Raw genomic sequence first — 19,618 nt, 5'->3', positions numbered from 1 at the left:
GGGTTCTCTGAGTGAGGGTTGGAGGGACTCCTTATATCTGAACAGGTCCCCCAAAGAGAGAAGGGATTTTTTTTATCTTCCTAAAACTTAGTTCACAATCTTCTCTCATCTGCAGCTAATGTCCATTCTAACTCTCGGTTTCCATCTCTCTCACTCTATGTCTGTCTCCCAGATGGCCAGTTCCCCATTGACATCACCTCTGTCACGCGTGACCATGACTTCCTGGACAGAGACGCCATCGAGGCCTTGTGCAGGTGAGGTCGTCATCCACCGTTTTCCCTTATTTACCACCAACCAGTACAGAGATATAGAACTGTGTGTGTGTAATCTTCAAAAGCATTCTGAAACAACAGATGACATGAAAAGAGAAGCGATAAGAGCTAGAGAGCGGTGGGTTTCGCTGGGTCACCCTCTCCTCACTTTCTCCTTTTTCAACTCTCTGTCTTTATCTCCCGTTCTCTCTCTTTCTGTCTCTCTCTCACTCCCTTTCTGACACCCTCCTCCTCCAGGCGGTGTACTGTGATACATGCTGCCCCCCCCCCCCCCCCTGTTTACCTTTTGTATCCCTCCGTCAGACATCCATCTTATCTCTCCCTTACATTCCCCACTGTCCGCTCCTTAGTCACACTATGTTCCTGTACTTTTTTCTTGTCCTCTCTTTTCTTTGGGAGGCCATCAAGAACATTCCATCTTTGCCCGCACCTGGGTGGCGTGTCAGCCCAGAGGGTTTTGAACAAAATTATTTAGAAGCTTCCAGAGAGGTGGGAAGAGATGAAGAGAGAAAGAGGTAGTCTCATGTATTGCCAGGAGGAAAGCTCTTGTGATACTCATGCAGTGTTATATTTTAGTTGGCCCCGGTTAGCAACTCCTTTAAGCAGGAGGCCTACACACCTGGCAGATGCACATGTGTGTCTGGATGCGTTCAGCCACTGTACTTCAACCTGACCATCAGGCCACCCCCCCCCCCACACACACACACACATCTGGAACAGATCCACCCCCCTCTCTTTCTCCTTCTCTTTTTCCTGACCCTTCTTCATCCTCCCTCCATTTCTGGACTGTCACATGATCTGTTTAAGAACCCTCTGGAGGGATGCCCCCCCCACCAGGTGGCTTAGGGGATAAGCTTTCTGCCCCCCCATTTTTGTTGAAGTTTCGTTGACACTCTAGCAGATTTACTGCCCCCCCATTTCTCTCCTCCTCTCTCTCCTTCTCTCTTTCCCCCTGTTATCTGGGGCTTATCCATCAGCAGCTCATTAGCAAGCCATGCCGCTTTTCTCTCTTCCCTCTTCTCTTCCTTTCCCTCCTCTGTCTTCTTCCCCCCCTCTTTCTCCCCCCCCTTTCTCCTCCTCCTCTTTGTGATTCGGCTGGGTCAAAGTGGGGAGAGCTTTGTGTGTACAATATTTGGAAATAATCTTTTCTGTAGAATTTTAGATCCAGGTGCTTGTAATAAGCATTAGTTCATAGGTCAAAGTCCTTATAAAATGTTTATTACCGTTTACTATGTAAGTGTTATTAAAATTGGGCGCTAGGGTTAGTTATCGTGAGATTAGCGTTAGTTAATAGGTAATAAGGCCCCTACAAGATGCTTATTTACATAAATGCTAATAAGACTTCCTAACTTACTAAGGCCATATTATCCATTAACTAACACTTATTACAAGCACCTGGATCTAAAGTCACAACACCTTTTCTAATTTGTCTGTTGCTCTCTGCGTGTGTGTGTGTGTGTGTGTGTGTGTGTGTGTGTGTGTGTGTCTGCGTGTGTACAGGAGACTCAACACTCTCAACAAGTGCGCTCTGATGAGGCTGGAGATTTCGCCACAGAGAAAAAGAGTAAGTTGTTCCCCCCCACCCGCATACACTCCTCTCCAGGATTCTTTTTCTTTCCACCAAACACACTACACAGTGAAAAATCCCCCTCTTCAGCTCATCTACCCCAATTGACTTTTCCTCTTAACGTGCCAACTTTGGTTCATATTTAGCCACAGGGTGAAATAAGATCTCCTCTCATCTCTTCTTAATGAGAAGGCACCTGTCATTTTTTTCTCTCTCCTCCAAGTCCCTTGTATGTGACCTGGGGGTAAGGGAAGATGGCTTTTATGTCTAAATGAAGGGGTAAACTATTTCTCTCCCTCCGCTCCCGCGCTCTCCCCCGTTCTTGTGTTCTAGCTGAGACTTCCTCATACTTGCAGCATGCCATAAAAGGGAATAGTATGTTGAGTCCAGGTCTGTGTTGCCTTCAACCAAACCATACTCCTCTGGGCTGTGTGTGGGGTACAGGTTTGTGTGTGTGTGTGTGTGTGTGTGTGTAAGGGGGTTGGTGGTCATAGTGTGTAGGAAAGAAAGAAAAACTGTGCATGTCTATGCAGGTCTCCTTCACACACACTTGTGTGTGCTCCTTGGAACAAAAGACACCAAAATGACTTTGGTCATCTGTGATGAATGACAAGCTTAAACACACCTCTAGACACCACACACTAACATACTCTGAAGTAGCTGTTTGTGTCTGGTCCATATTCTGCTAGCTTTAACCCCCAACGCAGTAATTTCCCCAAACACTCAACAGATCCATCCTTGCTCCCTTGTGTGCTACTGCACATAGGCTTGACCCTCGACCCTTGGTGTGTCACCCTTTATTGAAGGAGTCAACAAGGGAGGAAAGGGAGAGAGAAGGAGACTGAGAGAGAGAGAGCAGTTGTGCACTTTAAGCCAACATCCCCCCCAAACCAGACTTCTTAGGAATGCATTGATCTCCTCACGTCTCGGGCCACGTCTCTCTCTCTGTCTCTCTGTCTCTCTCTCTCTCTCTCTCTTCTCTCTCTCTCTCTCTCTCTCTCTCTCTCTCTCTCTCTCTCTCTCTCTCTCTCTCTCTCTCTCTCTCTCTCTCTCATTCTTCCTCTCTTGCTCTCATTCTTTCTGTCTCTCATTCTTTTTTTTTCCTGTCACAGCTCAAGCCATGTTCTGTCACTCCAGTAGCACCATATCAGAACTCGCGCATCCAGCCCTTAACACCACCTCATTCTGCACTGACGCTGGCTAGGACAGAGTTCAGCGGTGCATGGTCACATCTTCTTAGCCAGACTGGTTCTGCTGATCAAAGCCCCAGTGAGGAGAGGGGCTGTCGTTAAACAACACCCCGGTGTTTCTGTTTTATGGACTCTCGTCGCCACAGCTATTATCCACCGTGAAGGAGCCACCTCTCAAGTGTCCGGTCTCCCGCGCCCCTGCTTCGAACGTGTGTGTGTGTGTGTTATAGAATCACTTTCAGGGATTACGAAGTCTAGACTACTCCTCTTCAAAGGAGAAAGTATAAATTATGTATCTGATGTAAAACAGTGTATTGCTGTGTTGTGTGTGTCGTGGCCTGACACGGACAGAGTGTGAACTCTGAGGGTCAGGATGGAATTTTCTGGAGCTCCCTCGAGGCAAATACACTACAGTGGGAACAGGGGAGAGGTGGAGAATGTGTGTGTGTTTGTGTGTGAGAGAGATATTCTCTTTGTGTGCAACAGTGATTTTGTGTGTGGGATTATTTTGTCATGGACCATTTCCACAGTACTAGCAGCTGCCCTTCGTGTCTGTGTCTGCTCCTCATCAATGTTAATATCCTTGTGGTCATGAGGGAGTCAGCAGACTGGATTCCATCTCCAGTAACCTTTGCTCTTTCTCAAGACTTCCCAGCCACTAGATCCGGTCTGTGATCTACTGCTGTGATCAGTACAGTCATTCTGAGGGGCAATGTTATTACTGTACTTTGTGGTACTGGGGAAATGAATCTAACATAACCAAAACCTGTATCTGAAATTAAGCTGGGGCTTTTCATGTAACAATTCACGTTTGTGATTGTCGTTTCCACCTCTCCTGACCAACACTTTCTTCCCTCTTTCTTGCTGTTTCCCTCATCTTATCCTCCATCCTCCCCTACCTCTCCCTCCCTTAGAGCGAAGACTCTGATGAGGACGAGCCGTGCGCCATCAGCGGCCGCTGGACCTTCCAGAGGGACAGCAAGCGCTGGTCTCGTCTGGAGGAGCTGGAGGTCTTCACCTCCACACTGCCCCAGACAGGAGGAGGGGCCCAGGCCCCGGTCCCCCAGGACCAGAGGCCCTCAGCGGGCTCGCTCCGTGCCGGCCACAGCTCCGAGAGCGTCCTGACCGACCTGAGCGAGCAGCCGGAGGTGGCCTCTCTCCACAGCAACGGGAGCGGAGGGCGGGGAGGGAGGAGCGAGGGCGGAGCCTCCACAAGCCTCTCTGCGCCGGCCGGCGCCACCCGGGCCAGCTCCGTAGTCAGCGTGTGCTCGTCATCAGGCACAGGGGGGTCGGGGGGAGCCAACGAGGACTCTCTGTCCGACGGGACCCCGCCCTCGCCGCTGGACACGACGGGGCAGTTCACCTTCGAGACCAACCCCGGGACGGGGGGAGAGGGCAGAGGTGTCGAGAGAGGAGAAGGAGGCGGAGGAGGGAAAAGCACCCGCTCGCGGGCGAAAAGCTTCCTGAAGAGGATGGAGAGCCTGCGTCTGCGGAGCGTGGCCACCTCGTCCAAGAGGAAGAAGAGGGTGGGGCTCGGCGGGAAACTGGAAATCAGCGGCCCGGTGATCAAGGAGGGTCTGGACGACGACAAGCTCCGCCGCCTCAACTGCGTGGACATCGGCAGCCTCAACCTCAACCACAACCTGAACACGCAAACGCAAACGCTGAACCGCAACCACTCGGTGTCGTACTCCACCCAGACCAGCAACGGCAGCACAGGAAGCAGCGGCAGCAGCCAATCGGAAGCTAGCAGCGGGAGCGCCGTGAGCACGCCGAGCCCAGTGACCCGCGCCCGGAGCCACAGCACGGCGGCGGGATCCACCAAAAGGGGTGGGATGTATCTGGAGGGCTTTGACCCCTTCAGCGTCCAATCACAGCAGTCCAAACAGCAGCCAATGGTGCCCCCAGACTCCAAAAATCCCCAACAGCAACTGTTGAGTCAGGCTAGTAACGGAGCGGTCGCAGAGCAAAACCACCGGAACATAGGCGTGAAGCGGCGAGAGGAGGAGGAAGAGGAGGAGGAAGTGATTTTCTTCTACCTCCCTGAGGGTCACAAGCCCGGAACCTTCCCCAAAGCTCTCCGGAACGGAAGTTCCCGTGACGAGAACGCCAACGGGCCAGAGAATGGCGCTTTGACCGTCGCCGGGGGACGCCTGAGCCTCCGCCGCCCGACCCGCCGCGTCTCCGCCTGCTCTGTCGACAGCCGCCTCAGTTTCTATGACAATGTCCCCTACAACGAGCATGAGGAAGAGGAGGAGGAAGAGGAGGAGCCCAAACTGGAGGAGGTGCTGGAGCGCGTCAGCGGGCTGCAGCGGTTCGTCAATGCCTGGTCGGAGGGCATGGCCGGCGAGGAGGAGGAGGAAGAGGAGGAGGACGAGGAGGAGGGAGATTCCGACTCGGCGTTGGACTCTGCCTCGCCATGTCCGTCCTCACCCCTTCAGAACCGCTTGGAGGAGGCGGAGAACGGGAGCGACCAGGACAGCACAGGGAACCCCCTGGGGGAGACGGAGGGGGAGGAAGGGATGAGGGAGAGGAGGGACTCTGGAGTGGGGGCTTCCCTCACTCGCTCCAACAGGTCAGTACAACTTGAACCCTAACACGTTTATACATAACATACATTTACATTTCCTCATTTACGTTACTTATACGTATTCAATACCTCTCCACCCCCCAACCTCTCCTCTGCTCCCCTACCACCACCACCACCTCCCCCCTCTCCTCCAGACCCCAGAAGCTGCGCTGGCCCAGCTTCCAGAACTCCCACCGGCCTGGCCCGGCCACGGCCCAGCTCCAGGTAGGCAGCCAGTCGGTGCTGCAGATGAACTTGCTCCAGAAGCTGTCTCTGCTGCAACTTACCGCCCTGCTGGAGAAGCACACCCCAACCAACAAGCACGGCTTCAGCTGGTGAGTGGACGGACTGATCGTGTTTATGTGGACGAGCAAACAGACTTGTGTGAAATTGTGGTGAAATTGAGGTGGCTGGACTGACAGATAGGGCAGACACACGCAACTCAGACTCCCATCATTCTGCTGTGTACTGGGGCAGACATGACGGGACCAGCAGGCCTCCAGCTGTCTTATCTCTCGGCCTTTCGAAACTTTTTTTCACCCAGTAACCCCTCCATCCCCTCATTCTTCTCTCAATCCCTCCTCTGTCTCTCTGTCCTCCTCTGTCTATCTCCAGGCCGTTCCACTATTTTATGTTTTAAGATCGGCTAGGGTTTCACATTCTTTTCCCACGCTGCTAATTGCCAGGAACAAGTGTGTGCGCTCCTCCCTCGACGGCACAATCAGGGTTTTTTCACGCACATGAGTGTCAGGACGAAGACTCTGTACTCGGGCCGCACCTCGGACGATTACCTGGTTGAGATTCCGACGCTCCCTTCTCTGTGGCTCTGAGATAAATGCACACACACACATAAAACACGGGGCGCATTTGTAAAGCCATTATATGACCCTGGATGTGTTTGTGTGTGTGTGTGTGTCGGCGGCACACAGAGTGACATTGGTTGGTGAGGGGGACAGACACAAATACAAAGAGCGGATGTGTACTGCATTACGACACACACACGCAGACACACACACCCTTGCATACCTCCCTCCCCCCTCACTTCTATTGTCTCTAATCTTGTTTATCCTTCTGTCCTTAACCTGGAGACAGGCTTCTCTATCCCCCTTCACTTCTTTGACCTTTCTTCTTAGTTTTGGTCAGTTTACTTTTTATAGTGCCACATTCAGCGGTAACTGAGTCTTAACAAATTATATTGAAGTGGGCGAGGGGCCAAAGCCACAGGTTTCAACACTTTATCTAGCGAGGTGCCACAATCTACAGCAAGAGGTGTTAGCTAGATCATATTTACAGTGCCATTGACACATAACCGGAAAAGTCTTCGCAACTCTAGATTGACTGATAACATATCTAGTAATGACCAAAAAATAACATGTTTATTAAAATATGTTATATTTCTGGTGTTTGATTATGAATCAACACCCATGAAATCCTAGTCAACCTTTTTGAACCTATTTTAATATTTTATTTTCAGAAAATGTAAAGATTTTTGACTCATGATTACCGTAAATGCTTGTAGCCTACGTCAAAAATACCTCTATTTTTTGCCACCCAAGGAGAGTGCTGCTGTTGTTAGTTGGGTCAAGCCCAGGATGTTTGTCCTGTAGAGTGGCTGGTGCATTGTCTGTTCTGTCCCTGTTTACTTAAGTGTGCGTTTACGTCGTCGCGACAACTCTGTTGCCATGGTGACAGTGAGCAGGTCATAGTCCAATACACCTCCTCAGCTCTCTATTGCATAACAGCCTGCCAGGGATCTCTCACACACACAAGTTTCTGTGTGTGTGTGTGTGTGTATGCAAATGGAAGGTAGTAAATTGCGTTTGAAGTCTAGACGTGTTTATTCTAGTAAGTGGGCTACACTCCTTGTGTGTGATTGGAGTGTTTTTAGCTTGATGAGCTATCCAAGAAAGGCATTAAGTGTGCGCATGTGTGTCTACGTGCTAACTTGCTCCTGCGTGTCGGTGTGTTTGTATGTTACAGGGTTGTGCCCAAGTTTATGAAGCGTATCAAAGTGCGCGACTACAAAGACAGGAATGTGTTCGGTGTGCCGCTGCTCATCAACGTCCAACGCACGGGCCAGCCTTTACCTCAGAGCATCCAGCAAGCCATGCGCTACCTACGCAACCAGTGTCTGGACCAGGTACCCCTCACATACACGGACGCACACACACACGTACACACACATATATCTACTGTACAAATACATACACACGCCCACACATGCACAAACACACACACAAACACCTGGCATTGTGTAACAGAACACACACACACTCAGGTTTAGATCCCAGCTTGAGCCCAGCCCTAGGCAGGGCTCAAGTGTTTTTCTCTTGTGCTAGTATGTAAGGCTGAGTAGTGTGGGTTCCACCCTCAGCTGCCTAGACACACACACACACACGTATTCATACACACACATCACAACTGAGTGTCACTGAAGAGGACACACATCCTGTGTTTAGGTGTTCAGACAGGTCAAGGTCTCCAAAATGAGAGAGACAAGTGAGGTGGCAAGGTATGGTATATAGGGAGAGGAAGAAAGATTAGTAGAAATGGAAAATAAGGGCACCCTGGGTTAGTATGCCTTCTCTCTCTCCAACTGTCTCTGTAAAATAAAGCTGAAAAAAGAGAAAAGGAAAGGACGAGAAAGACGGGGATAGATATGAAGGGAAGGAAGGGAATGAGGGATGACATTGGCTCCTCTACTGGACAACACATCTCTGCCCAGTAGTGATGAAAGGCTGATAGGAAGGGTCTCTTCAGTCAGGCCTCTCCCCCCCCCCCTCATCTCCCTTTCGCTTTCCCAAGGATGCCATTTTGAAACAGCCCCCATAAAAGGCCATTGATAAGCACAGGCCAGTATTTCTCCTCAGGCATTCTTCAGGGCATCACGGGGTCTTCTTGGAAATAATGCAGAGAATAGGATCTCTTGTGATGTAACCATGCTAATAGAAAATGTGCTCGCTGTGTTTTTGAGGGAGAATTGTAAACGGCATTCCTCTAAGATGTCTTCATCTTGCTTCTGTGTGTTTTCAATTCATTTTCCATGTGTCTTTGTGTGCCTGATAGTTGTGTTATGAATTTTGATATGTTCTTTGTTGTGTTTTAATTTATTGCACATGGAACCTGGTGAAGCCAAAGCTACATTTTCAGAAATGGATAATGACGTTTTATCTTATCTTTTGTTTACATGAGTCTTGTAAAAACCTGAAGCATCTGACAGGCTAGCAGACACCATCTGCATTACATCACTGTCCTAGCCCCATGGGTGTGTGTTTAAGACTTATGAAACGTGTGTACACACTCTCATGGCCTCTCTCCCCCCCCCTCTCTCTCTCTTTGCCTCTTTTTCCATCTCTGTTTCTCTCCTTCTCTCACTCTCTTACTCCCTTTCCCTCTCTCTCACTCTTTATCTAAATTTTTCCTCTCTCCTCTGTTTCTTTCTCCCCCCATTCTATCTATCTCTCTCTTAGGTGGGTCTGTTCAGGAAATCAGGAGTCAAATCTCGTATCCAGGCACTTCGTCAGATGAACGAGGCGTGTGGCGCCGATGGGGGCGGTGTCAACTACGAGGGACAATCGGCGTACGATGTGGCGGACATGTTGAAGCAGTACTTCCGTGACCTTCCGGAACCTCTGCTGACCAGCAAGCTGTCTGAGACCTTCCTCCAGATCTACCAATGTAAGTGTGCACACACACTCACACACCAGCAGGCACATACACACAAACACACACACCAGCCCATTTCCTTGCTCATCCATCAACATGCATTATACACTTACTAATAAAAGGTGGAGATAGAGGAACACCCATAAGCACACACCTGGATGTGTAGATGCATGTTCACCACCAATACGTCAGAGGGCGAGATTGGGAAATGTGTAACAACAACAAACAAAAAGAGAGCAGGAAATAGTTGGTGAATGATGTAGTGTGTGGAATATATCATATATACACAGACACACACACACACACACAAGAACACAAACAGTCATAGTATTGACAGGGACTTTGTATATGACTCACTGTCTTTAGCTCAGTTTGCCCTTGGCTGTGTTGTACTTTGTTTCGAACATTCATGGACACACACAAACACACTTACGTAACTGACTTTTTAGTGTGCAATCTCTTAAAACCAGATCGAAATGTGTAAAATGACCTGAGGCTTAACCGATGGACACAGATAAAGGTGTAGTGTATGTGGTCTTACAAACAAGCTGAACGGTTGGACATGTCTCACATGTTCACGAAGCCATGATAATCATCTGTTTAGTCGTGTATAATCGAATCCATCTATCGAAAAGCTAATCAAATTGTCTTCATTCTTTCTCCCCCTCGATCTCTCTCCCATTATTTCTCTGACTCTCCTTCCACACACATCCACACCCTCACACCAACACACAAACACACACACCTACCCGCCCACCAACGCACCCACAAACACCAACACACCTATACACCTCCACACACCCCTCCACACAGACATGCCCAAGGAGCTGCGTTTGCAGGCGGCGAGGTCGGCCGTGCTGCTCCTCCCGGATGAGAGTCGCGAGGCGCTGCACACCCTCCTGTGTCTGCTCAGCGATGTCACGGCAGCCGTGGCCGAGAACCAGATGACGCCCACCAACCTGGCCGTGTGCCTGGCGCCCTCACTCTTCCACCTCAACACGCTGCGCCGCAAGGAGAGCTCCTCCCCCAGGTGAGGAGTGGCACTGGGGGTTTGAGGGGTTGCCATTTGTGTGTGTGGTGTGTGTGTTGGTAGGTGGGTAGGTGTGTGCGTCTGTGTGTGTGTGCTCGGGTGGTGTGGATTTGTGTGTGTAACAAAAGTGTGTGTGTGTGTGTGTGTGTAGGGTGATGAACAGGAAGCAGACCCTGGGGAAGCCTGACCAGAGGGACCTGAACGAGAACCTGGCAGCCACCCACGGTCTGGCCCACATGATCCAGGAGTGCAGGAAGCTCTTCCGGGTCAGTGCAGGGTCCTAGTGTCCGACCCACCTATATTTTCCTGTTTGACCTCTCTATGGCCTACTTTGTGATTGTTAGGCAGAAAACACTTTTTTGCTTTACTGGATACAGGCTTGTTCCGTACCTGTTGCTTGTTGATTTTACGCCCAGACTGTTTCTTGAATTGGTCAGAGCAGGTCAGGTGCTTGGAGGACCTAACAGTCTTGACCTCAGCTGGCTCTTAGTCCTGCAGCAATGTCACGCTGTGGGGTTTTTGTCCTGCGAGACTTGTTTAGTCTCGGTTACGAAACAGCTTAATCCATGACCTGTGTGTTTTCATCCACCCTGAGTGTTTTTGAAACAATGTTATGGTTACATAACACACACAAGCGCACGCATACACCTTTCATACGCCTCTTTTTTTTACCTGACCTGGTATTACTCCATATTTCTGTTTACCCTCCGCCCTGTGGAATGTGTGAGCAGTAGTTATGCAAGTGGCCTTCTGGGAAGGTGAAACACAGCAAAGCCCCCCTGTGTTGTGTTGCACTGCAATACCCACAATGTTTTGGATCCCACTCTGGGGGTCGGCGAGCCGGTCAAAGTCCCAAGGTCCAGTGAGGAGGTTTATGATTGTATAATAGCAAAGTGAGGATATAGGGTGGATAGCAGAATGATTGGTGCCAGTTGGCTACAGGTAGGTTAGAGCAACTGTTTTTGTGGAGCCATAGGAAACGAACTGCACTGTGTGTGTTTCATTAAGTCACATGGGACATTGAGCTTGCAAGTTGAGCTAGCGAGCCACAAGCCTTATTCAATTATTAAGCTCTTTCAGATGTAGGCCTGGAACATGGAAATAACATTATCCTCTCCTGATTGTGGCCTCCGATGATTGTGTTTATTCTGGACTTTGAGTGGTTGGGGATGGATGATGATGGTGAAGATGATGATAATGACGAAGATCATGTGGATGAGGATGAGAGTGATTATGATAATGATGATTAGGGTGATGATGATGATGGCCTAATAAGATGAGAGCTTTTTATACTGATTGCAAAGACTCTTGACGGGAAAAGAGAAGAGAGCAGAGATGTTAAAAGCTTCCATATTACTTTTTGTCTGTCTGAGCCTGATTTCAAACTGAGTTTTAAAATATATAATCTGCAGAGGCTGAGTTCCTATCAGGATGGCTGAGGCCAGATAGATAAGATACTGCACCTGGTTATTTCTGGTAGCATGTTATCTTTTTTGTTATCTGAACTAGATTTTTTTGGTTTCTAAGGGAAAGGTCACCCGAAATCGACTAACCTTGACGTAAGCTCATAGCTAAATTGAAGCTTTTGCTTAGGATATGGGGCTACAGTTAAATAATATTGCACATACATATATAACGCAAACCTCATCGGCCTAATAATAACCATTTAAAACTACAGAGTATGTCAATGTTCCTCATGTTAATACTAACCCATCTACCTAATGCTAACCATAGATAGCGCTAGCGTTGATAATCCTCACGCTAGTGCTAACCCGAGCCTCCCTCCTTCTCTCCCACAGATCCCGGAGGAGATGAACCGTTGCAGGAACTCGTACATGGAGCAGGCACTGGTGCCCCTCAAGCTGGAGGAGTTAGGGAGTGGGGCAGGGGGCGCAGTGGAGGGACCCATGGGCGGAGCCCCTGGATACCAGACCTACCTCAGGGACAGCCTGGACGCCATGCTGAAAGAGGCCAAGGACAAGTTCAAAGGTTACGACAGCTGCTCCACCTCTGAGCACGCTGAGCTGGCCTATAGGAAGGTAAGACAGAGCGTTCGATTGTTGTGGTGGTGTTGTGTTCGTGGTGCCTTGGCCTTCTAATGGTTTCTAAGTCCTTCTAAGGACTGTTGCTGCTTCAGACAAGAAAATTACAAATGTTCTTTATTTGGGTGTAAAGCATGTACTGTTTAAAGAAGGGTTAAAAAAGACTCTAGTTAGAAAAAAACCCATCTCTACTCTATTTTCCATCTCCTTCTTTTTGCTCCTTACACTTATGGAAAAGCACAAGTGGGTGTTTCCTGTGTAGAAACACATCCGTGTGAAAGTAGCCTGGCCCTCAGTCTCCCTCTCTCCCCAATGCACTGGACCCTGGCCCAGAATGACATCATCTTGACATGAACACACACACACACTCACACAAGCAGATCTTTCCCAATACACAAAAACGCAGTATTTTGCAACATACACACACAATCAGCTCTTTCTCAATAAATAGACACACAGTCTTTACCAACACACACACACACACACAGAGCTCTATCTATGCATTCTGTCCGGTCAGGTTATCTCTTCCTCAGCCTTCCTCCTAGTCACAAGGTCTGCGATCAGCACACAGCTGACTCATGGGGTCGATAAGGAGAGGCCAGGCCTCTAGGATATTACAACACTAGATGTTGTGTAATGTTGCCCAAACAGAATAACCCACATACTTATTGATTTTTTTGTAATTGTTATTCTGTATCTGACAGCCACAGCCAAGACAACTGTCTTTTCTCCTCTTCGTTTCCAAATCCACTCCAGCTCTCTGTGCTCCCCTCGCTCCAGGTCCATGACAGCTCCCCACTGCGTCTGTGGAAGGTGTCCGTGGAGGTGCCCGCGGGGCCTGAGGAAGTGCTGACACGGGTCCTGAGGGAGCAGGCCCGCTGGGACGAGGACCTGTTGGAGAGCAGGGTGGTCGAGACTCTGGACCAGCGGACTGAGATCTACCAGTACGTCAGGAACAGCATGGCCCCTCATCTGCCCCGAGACCACCTGGTGCTCAGGTAAGAGATGGAGAGAGGGACGAGAAAAAGGAGGAAAGAGGGAGATGAGAGAGGGTGAGAGTGTGAGAGTGAGGGGGAGATGAAGAGTGAGGCAGAGAGAGAGAGTGTGGGGGGGAAGAGTGTGTGTTGGGAGGTTGGTTAGTTGGTTCATGATGAGGTTTCTACAAGCTCTTCATCCTAATCCCCCTCCCCTCTCCTGTCCTGTCCTCTGTCCATCAGGTCATGGGTGACAGACCTACCGAAGGGGGCGTGTGCGTTGCTGTGTACCTCTGTCGAACACCAGGGAGCAGCGCTGCTGGGTGTGCGAACCAACGTGCTTAGCTCACGCTACTATATCGAGCCTTGCGGTACCAACAAGTCCCGCCTCACCCACATCTCCAGGACCGACTTCAGGTAGGCTAACCAGCATCCTAGACAGATGCAAAACAAGCTTTACTAGAAGATTTCATATCGATAAAGGGATAGTTCACAACAACAACAAAACTCTGAAGGCGATGAAAGTAGAAGAATAAATCTTGAATTCAGTATTTAAAAGAGTGTAGTCCTACACAGATTTGTCTTGGTGGGATATTTACATAAACACAGATGATTTTCATCTAATTTACATATTTACACATTATACATGGGTAATAAAATGGCACTAAGACATGCTCTTCGGTTTCTGTTTTCAGGGGCCGTTTCCCAGAGTGGTATAATAAGCTATATGGACACCTGTGTGCTGCAGAGGTTGTGAGGATTCGAGAGTCCTTCACCAACCAGATGGAGAAATAAGACGAGACCAAGTGTCCAAGGACACAACGTCGAAATCTGAATCCAGCCCAGGTGGACACCCAGAGACTCTGAGGTCTCCACCCGGACTTCTCTTCAGAACAGACTCCGTCCAACACTGACTAGACGGATTTGAGGGTGGGGAGCCAAACTCCCTCATAGATTAAATAAATAATAAATATTGATTTTATATATACACAATGATCGACAAGCCTAAACCTTGGACAAATCGACTTCTGAACAGACTTTCCTTCACTAACGAGACCTTGTTTGGAGCCATCCCATTGTTTTGGTGCCAGTTGCCTTTTTTGGTGACTGGCGAAGGACAATGTGACATCACAGTCAAAGGAAATGATGCCACTGGGATGAATAGAACAATTTGCAAGGGGTGCTACTGCTTCTGAGAAGCAAGAATATTACTTTGTGTGTGTGTGTATTTGTGTGTGTGTGTGTCCACGGTCTGCATTTCCATGAATGATTGATTAATTAATTAGACATACTCCATGCACTGGCTTCCAGTTGCGATATACTGTGTACATACAAAATTCTGTTGTGTCTGTGCGTCTTGTGTGTTGTGTGTGTGCTTGCATGTGTACGTGCATGTGTGTTTTTCTGTTACAGTTATGCGGAGGGATGAATAAAATATTTCGATAAACAGAAAGACAGTACATGAAAGAACTGCCAAATCAATAAATAATTGTGAGAATGTATTTTTGCAATACATGAGCGAGGTGACAGTGAGACCAGACTTGCTAGTTGGTGGATTGAGAGAGAAGATGTTAGAGATGGATAGGAGAGTGTGGGCGGGGGGGAAGATATGGTTGGTGGTGTCGGGAACACCATGTCAAGGGAAAAGCCATTTTAATAGTCGCGTTAAACTGAAATGGCGACCAAGATTGATTTGATGGACCAAAAGTTTAGCTGTCAAGACAAAAAAGGTGTTGGAGGAGATGGGTATATGTAGAAAACAAATTTCACTCAATTTTCAAAAATGGCCACCACGTGAACACCTGAATCACAAATCACTCAAATATTTATCTGAGGACAACATGACAGTTTGTGTTGTCTACCACACTAATGAGGTGTGTGTGTGTGTGTGGGGGGGGGGGGGGGGGGGTAAAGAAAAGAGTAAATAAGAAAGAGAAGAGTGTCCTTTTATAAAGGGGGCGATTTTACAGGTTTTACTGTAAAGAGGACACAGTGAGGGAAGAGAGAACGTATGTGTCACTTCGAAGAAGGAAAGATCATCTTTTGTGTAAACTTCTTTCTCTGTGTGTATGTCTGTCAGTGTTGCCTTAAATGAAGTTGAGATACTTAATCGGGATCTTTGCTCACATATTCCTTCCGAATAATGGAACATTATTCTTCTGCTAATTGTGAATGACTAATTTGCTAAGCCATGAGGTCACACGATGGGTGTGTCCATTTATGAAATGATGCCAAACAACGCATGACAATTATGTTTTAATTTAAACCCCATAAACAGTATTTATACCTCCAATAAGTTTTGTTTTGTACCATGTTGTGATTTTATTGGATATGTTACGCTTAAGTTACAAAAAAGAACAAATGTTTTATCTTTTTTATTATTAATATTATTCCTGTACATATTAAAATCACATTCAAGTGCACTATTAAATGTATTAAAACTACAACGATATGTTGATCATTTTTAAATGGTAATATTGAAAATGTTGAGCTGATTTAAAAATGAAAATAGTGGGCTATTTTTACTACTATCTTTTTCTCTCTCTCTCTCTCACCCCCCCCCCTCTCTCTCTCTATCTCTCTCTCCAGAACGAGAGGGATAGAGGTGGGCACTGGGAGGCTGGGTAGATGGTGATCTCATGGTCTTCTTACATAAGGGCCAAGCTCAGCAGCAGACAATGGAGCTCATTGTGCCACAGCTGGCTTGCGAGAGCGATGGGGAGCTGGGGGGGTAGCAAGGAGCAGGTTCATGGGGGTAGAAGGAGGACTGGAGGAGCCCAGCCCCCTGAGAAAAACAGAAGGGGGAGGGGTTGGGGCTAGCAGGGGCCACCTGTGGGTCAAGGGAATCTTTCCCACAGTACACACACAGACACACATGCAGGCACACAGAAATGTGTCCTCACACTGCATTCTACATACCACCATAACTGGCTGCACATTTACTGTAAGCTCTGTTGCATAGCACAAGAACACACACACAGGCTTTAAAACACACACTAAAAACTCAGGCATTTGTACGCAGGTTTTACTACCAATGTCTTTAAACAAACAATTTCCATATTAGATAATCGCAGCACAGAACTGAAATAAAGGGAGGAAACTTCCAGGACCCACACACTCTCTGTGGGGATAACATATGTAGGGATTGGGTGGTATGGTGGGAGCATGTTCTGTGCAAACAACACCATTTACTACTGTAGGAACACACACACTTTATACATTATCTTCTGGAGTGTTTTTAAGGACCTAAAGATAGAGAGCTTCCAACTCCTTCCGTCATCACACGCAGGCATACGCATTGAATTTATTTTTGCGTATTTGTGTGCAGGGATTGGGGGGGGGGAGCAATATGTATGGGCCTGAATATTAATTTGTGTGTTGGAATGTGTGTGATTGTGTGTTCCCACATGTGTTCCTTCTGGGAACCTAAACATCTCCAGTACCAGATAAGACTGACCTAAAGTCCACATCAGGGCCGCATTCCACCAGAACCCTTTGAGAATGGAGAGGAGGAGGGTTCCCACATTGATAAACGAACAAAAAGTTCAGAGACAGTGTGTGTGTGTGTGTTCTAATTCACACTGTGTGTACACACCAAACCACCACTAGAGGTCGGGCATTCACCCCAAATCGCCACAAGAGGTAGTATTTTCATACCTTTCCTTAAATGCCCTGTGATTCTGTCTCCTACACTGTACTTACTCAATCCGACAGCAGATGGAAGCATTTATACAATATTATGATTAGATGGAAGGTTCCCTGTTGTTGCTATAGTTGGAGTGATGGAAGACTCATACAGAGACACTTCTGGGTAGGGGTTAAGAAAAAGGCATCGACATTGTGAATCTGACTTCAATAGTCCTAAATACCTCCAGTTACTACTGTTTATTATGTGAACACTTGGAAAGTGTCTAAACACATTTTCACAATTGGTTTTAAATTGTTCTGAAATCAAATGGATATACTCTTTGATGTTTAAAAAAACTTATTCACAGAATTCTGGTTCCAATTTTGATTTATCTTCTGCTATTTCTTTGGGTTTCCCAATGCAGCCTCTAATGTGGCTCATTGTTACAAGTGATGTTTGTTATGTTCCTTTTTTTGGCCAGCAGAGGGCGTGTTGAAGGAGCTCCAGGGTTGTAGGCATTCTTTATGTCCAGCAGATGGCGAAGTTGTTCTTCTGTGAAGAGCTCACTGCTGTGGAGGGCCATTTGTTTTCATGGCAGTGAGTCTAACCCTGGGGAGAGGCGAGGTGAAGGTTGGTACCTGCTGCTTTACTGTTGCTGGGACCCAGATGTCACAGTTGGCTGGACTGTCTGCCAGGGTTACTGTAGGCCAGAGCAGAAGAAGTCTTGTCGGTCTGATTATTCTATGCAACCCACCCAGACCATTAACATCATAAAAACATGCCAAGAAATCATGCTGTGTGGATTGGAAACAGTTGTCACAGTCATAAAGAGCCATTTAAGATGGTGAATAAGTTAATCTGTTTACTCTGTTTTCCAATTAATCTGTGGATTGTATATGTGCCTCCCCCTCACACACGCACGCACAGACACACACAGACATACACACACATAGACACAGACACGCACATACATACACACACAGACACACACACTAGCCCTCTCTGTATCCTGAAATATTTGTTTTTGTGAAAAGGCCATCCAAATAAGATAAGGGTAGAGTCAAACAGGGACAATCTCTTCAGCCAAGAATACCTTACATAACGAGAGGTCTGGCCATGCATCCTCCAAGCCCAAGGGCAGTGTGCTTATCACCTAGGCACTAAAGCATGTCACAAAGTTGTTGATTATGGTGAAATATGACATGCCATATCCATGATATATCACAAAGAGAATTCTTCACTTCAAGAGTTATAAATGTCATACAATGTTTAAAAACTGGATAAATATTTAACAGTCGTTATGAGAGTGTGTTCCAGACTTCTCTCCAACATCGTAGAATAGTGGATTCAGGATTAGTCACAACTCCTCAACTCCAGTTGACCACACAGTTCTACAAATCTGTCATGCAGTTTCTTAAAGGCGGCAAGAGGTTTTGTCTAAATGCTGGTGGAGAAGATATACTGTACGTACAGTACGATCTTTTTTTACATTTCAAAACGGCTTGTCAATGACTCCAAAGTCCACATTGGCTGGATTTCTGGAATTGGGATGTTTTCTATGTCATTCCAATCTCTTCCTGTCAACATCCTCTCATGGTTTACCAATCCACCCATACCCATACAGTCTGAAATAAGCAGACTCATGCATCTAATTATGCTTTTTTCTCTGTACAGAGAAAATTTATTTCTAGCTGAGCTGTTACTTAGCCACTAATTTATTAATAAAAAGCAGTATGAGGTGACATAGTGCACCTTCATTTTTGTTTGAGGTTATATACTTGTGCTTCTGGTTGAGAGGTTGCCAAAAACTTCAAGAGGGTTGAGAGAAAATAACAGTTAAGGTGCATTACATGACTCAGTGCTAGGTCTTAAGTCTTATACAACTGTATACACAAGATAATACCCTGTCATGCCCTGTACAGTAGGTTATCTAGGTTTGCATGTGTGTACGCGTGCGTGGCCTTGTTTAAATTGTGGTGGATCAGAAGTCCCCAAATAAAAAGTAAAACAAGGAATCTTTGTCCAAACAAGTTTAAATCTATTTACAATTATGTTTATTTATTTGTAGGGTTTTGGTTAGAATTTGTGTTAGGGTTGGAATTAAATTAAGGTTTGGGTTAGGGGTTAGCGAAAACTGAATTTTGAAAGGAAATTATTTGTCAGTCCCCCATGCTAACTTGCCATTTGCCGTTTTGTCACGTTGGAGAATATTGGATATTGGTACTGTTACTGAGGTTTAACAGTATTTGGCTCCTAAGTCACATTCTACAAGTGTTGTGAGTGCTAAAGTATGATGCTTCTTGGATGTTTGTCAGACTTGTTTATAGTCTATAAAATCTTCATGGGGACCAAATCCAAAGAACCTTGCTTTAGTAATCTTTCCATGTAGGCCTAACTGGTTTTGCAACCCTTTTCTAACACCGATCATGGGCCGCTTCGACTCTCCGAAATGTTTGAAAACAAAATGTGTCAACATGGTGTCATGGCTTACCATAGCGGTTATAAAAAATGTTTTACCTTTACAACTAACGACAAAAATTTGTATCTGACTCTTCATAGACTTGTTACGAAACTTACAACACACGTTTCGTAACCCAGGGATTCTAACCAATCACCACACGCTACTGATGATCACGTGATAGCGTTTTTATATAACTAACACGTTCTATGTATAATTTGT

General features: G+C 47.0%; 1 protein-coding gene across 2 annotated transcripts in view; it reads left to right on the top strand.

Moving 5' to 3' along the window:
• dlc1 (DLC1 Rho GTPase activating protein) overlaps positions 1-15,214 on the top strand; it is a 72,198-nt gene extending 56,984 nt beyond the window's left edge. For both annotated transcript variants that reach the window (XM_062478570.1, XM_062478571.1), the window contains 12 exons: positions 173-254; positions 1,773-1,836; positions 3,944-5,604; positions 5,754-5,933; positions 7,579-7,738; positions 9,069-9,276; positions 10,078-10,294; positions 10,446-10,560; positions 12,094-12,333; positions 13,117-13,334; positions 13,554-13,727; positions 14,006-15,214. In XM_062478570.1, the coding sequence (XP_062334554.1) occupies positions 173-254; positions 1,773-1,836; positions 3,944-5,604; positions 5,754-5,933; positions 7,579-7,738; positions 9,069-9,276; positions 10,078-10,294; positions 10,446-10,560; positions 12,094-12,333; positions 13,117-13,334; positions 13,554-13,727; positions 14,006-14,105 (3,419 nt within the window). In that variant the 3' untranslated portion in view covers positions 14,106-15,214. The remainder of the gene's footprint in view (positions 1-172; positions 255-1,772; positions 1,837-3,943; positions 5,605-5,753; positions 5,934-7,578; positions 7,739-9,068; positions 9,277-10,077; positions 10,295-10,445; positions 10,561-12,093; positions 12,334-13,116; positions 13,335-13,553; positions 13,728-14,005) is intronic.
• The last annotated feature ends 4,404 nt before the right edge of the window (positions 15,215-19,618 follow it).

The sequence above is a fragment of the Osmerus eperlanus genome, chromosome 14, assembly GCF_963692335.1.
Source record: "Osmerus eperlanus chromosome 14, fOsmEpe2.1, whole genome shotgun sequence".
In the NCBI taxonomy this organism is placed as follows: Eukaryota; Metazoa; Chordata; class Actinopteri; order Osmeriformes; family Osmeridae; genus Osmerus; species Osmerus eperlanus.
Note: the sequence above shows the minus strand (reverse complement) of the source record. Positions and strands in the feature narration are given on the sequence as shown.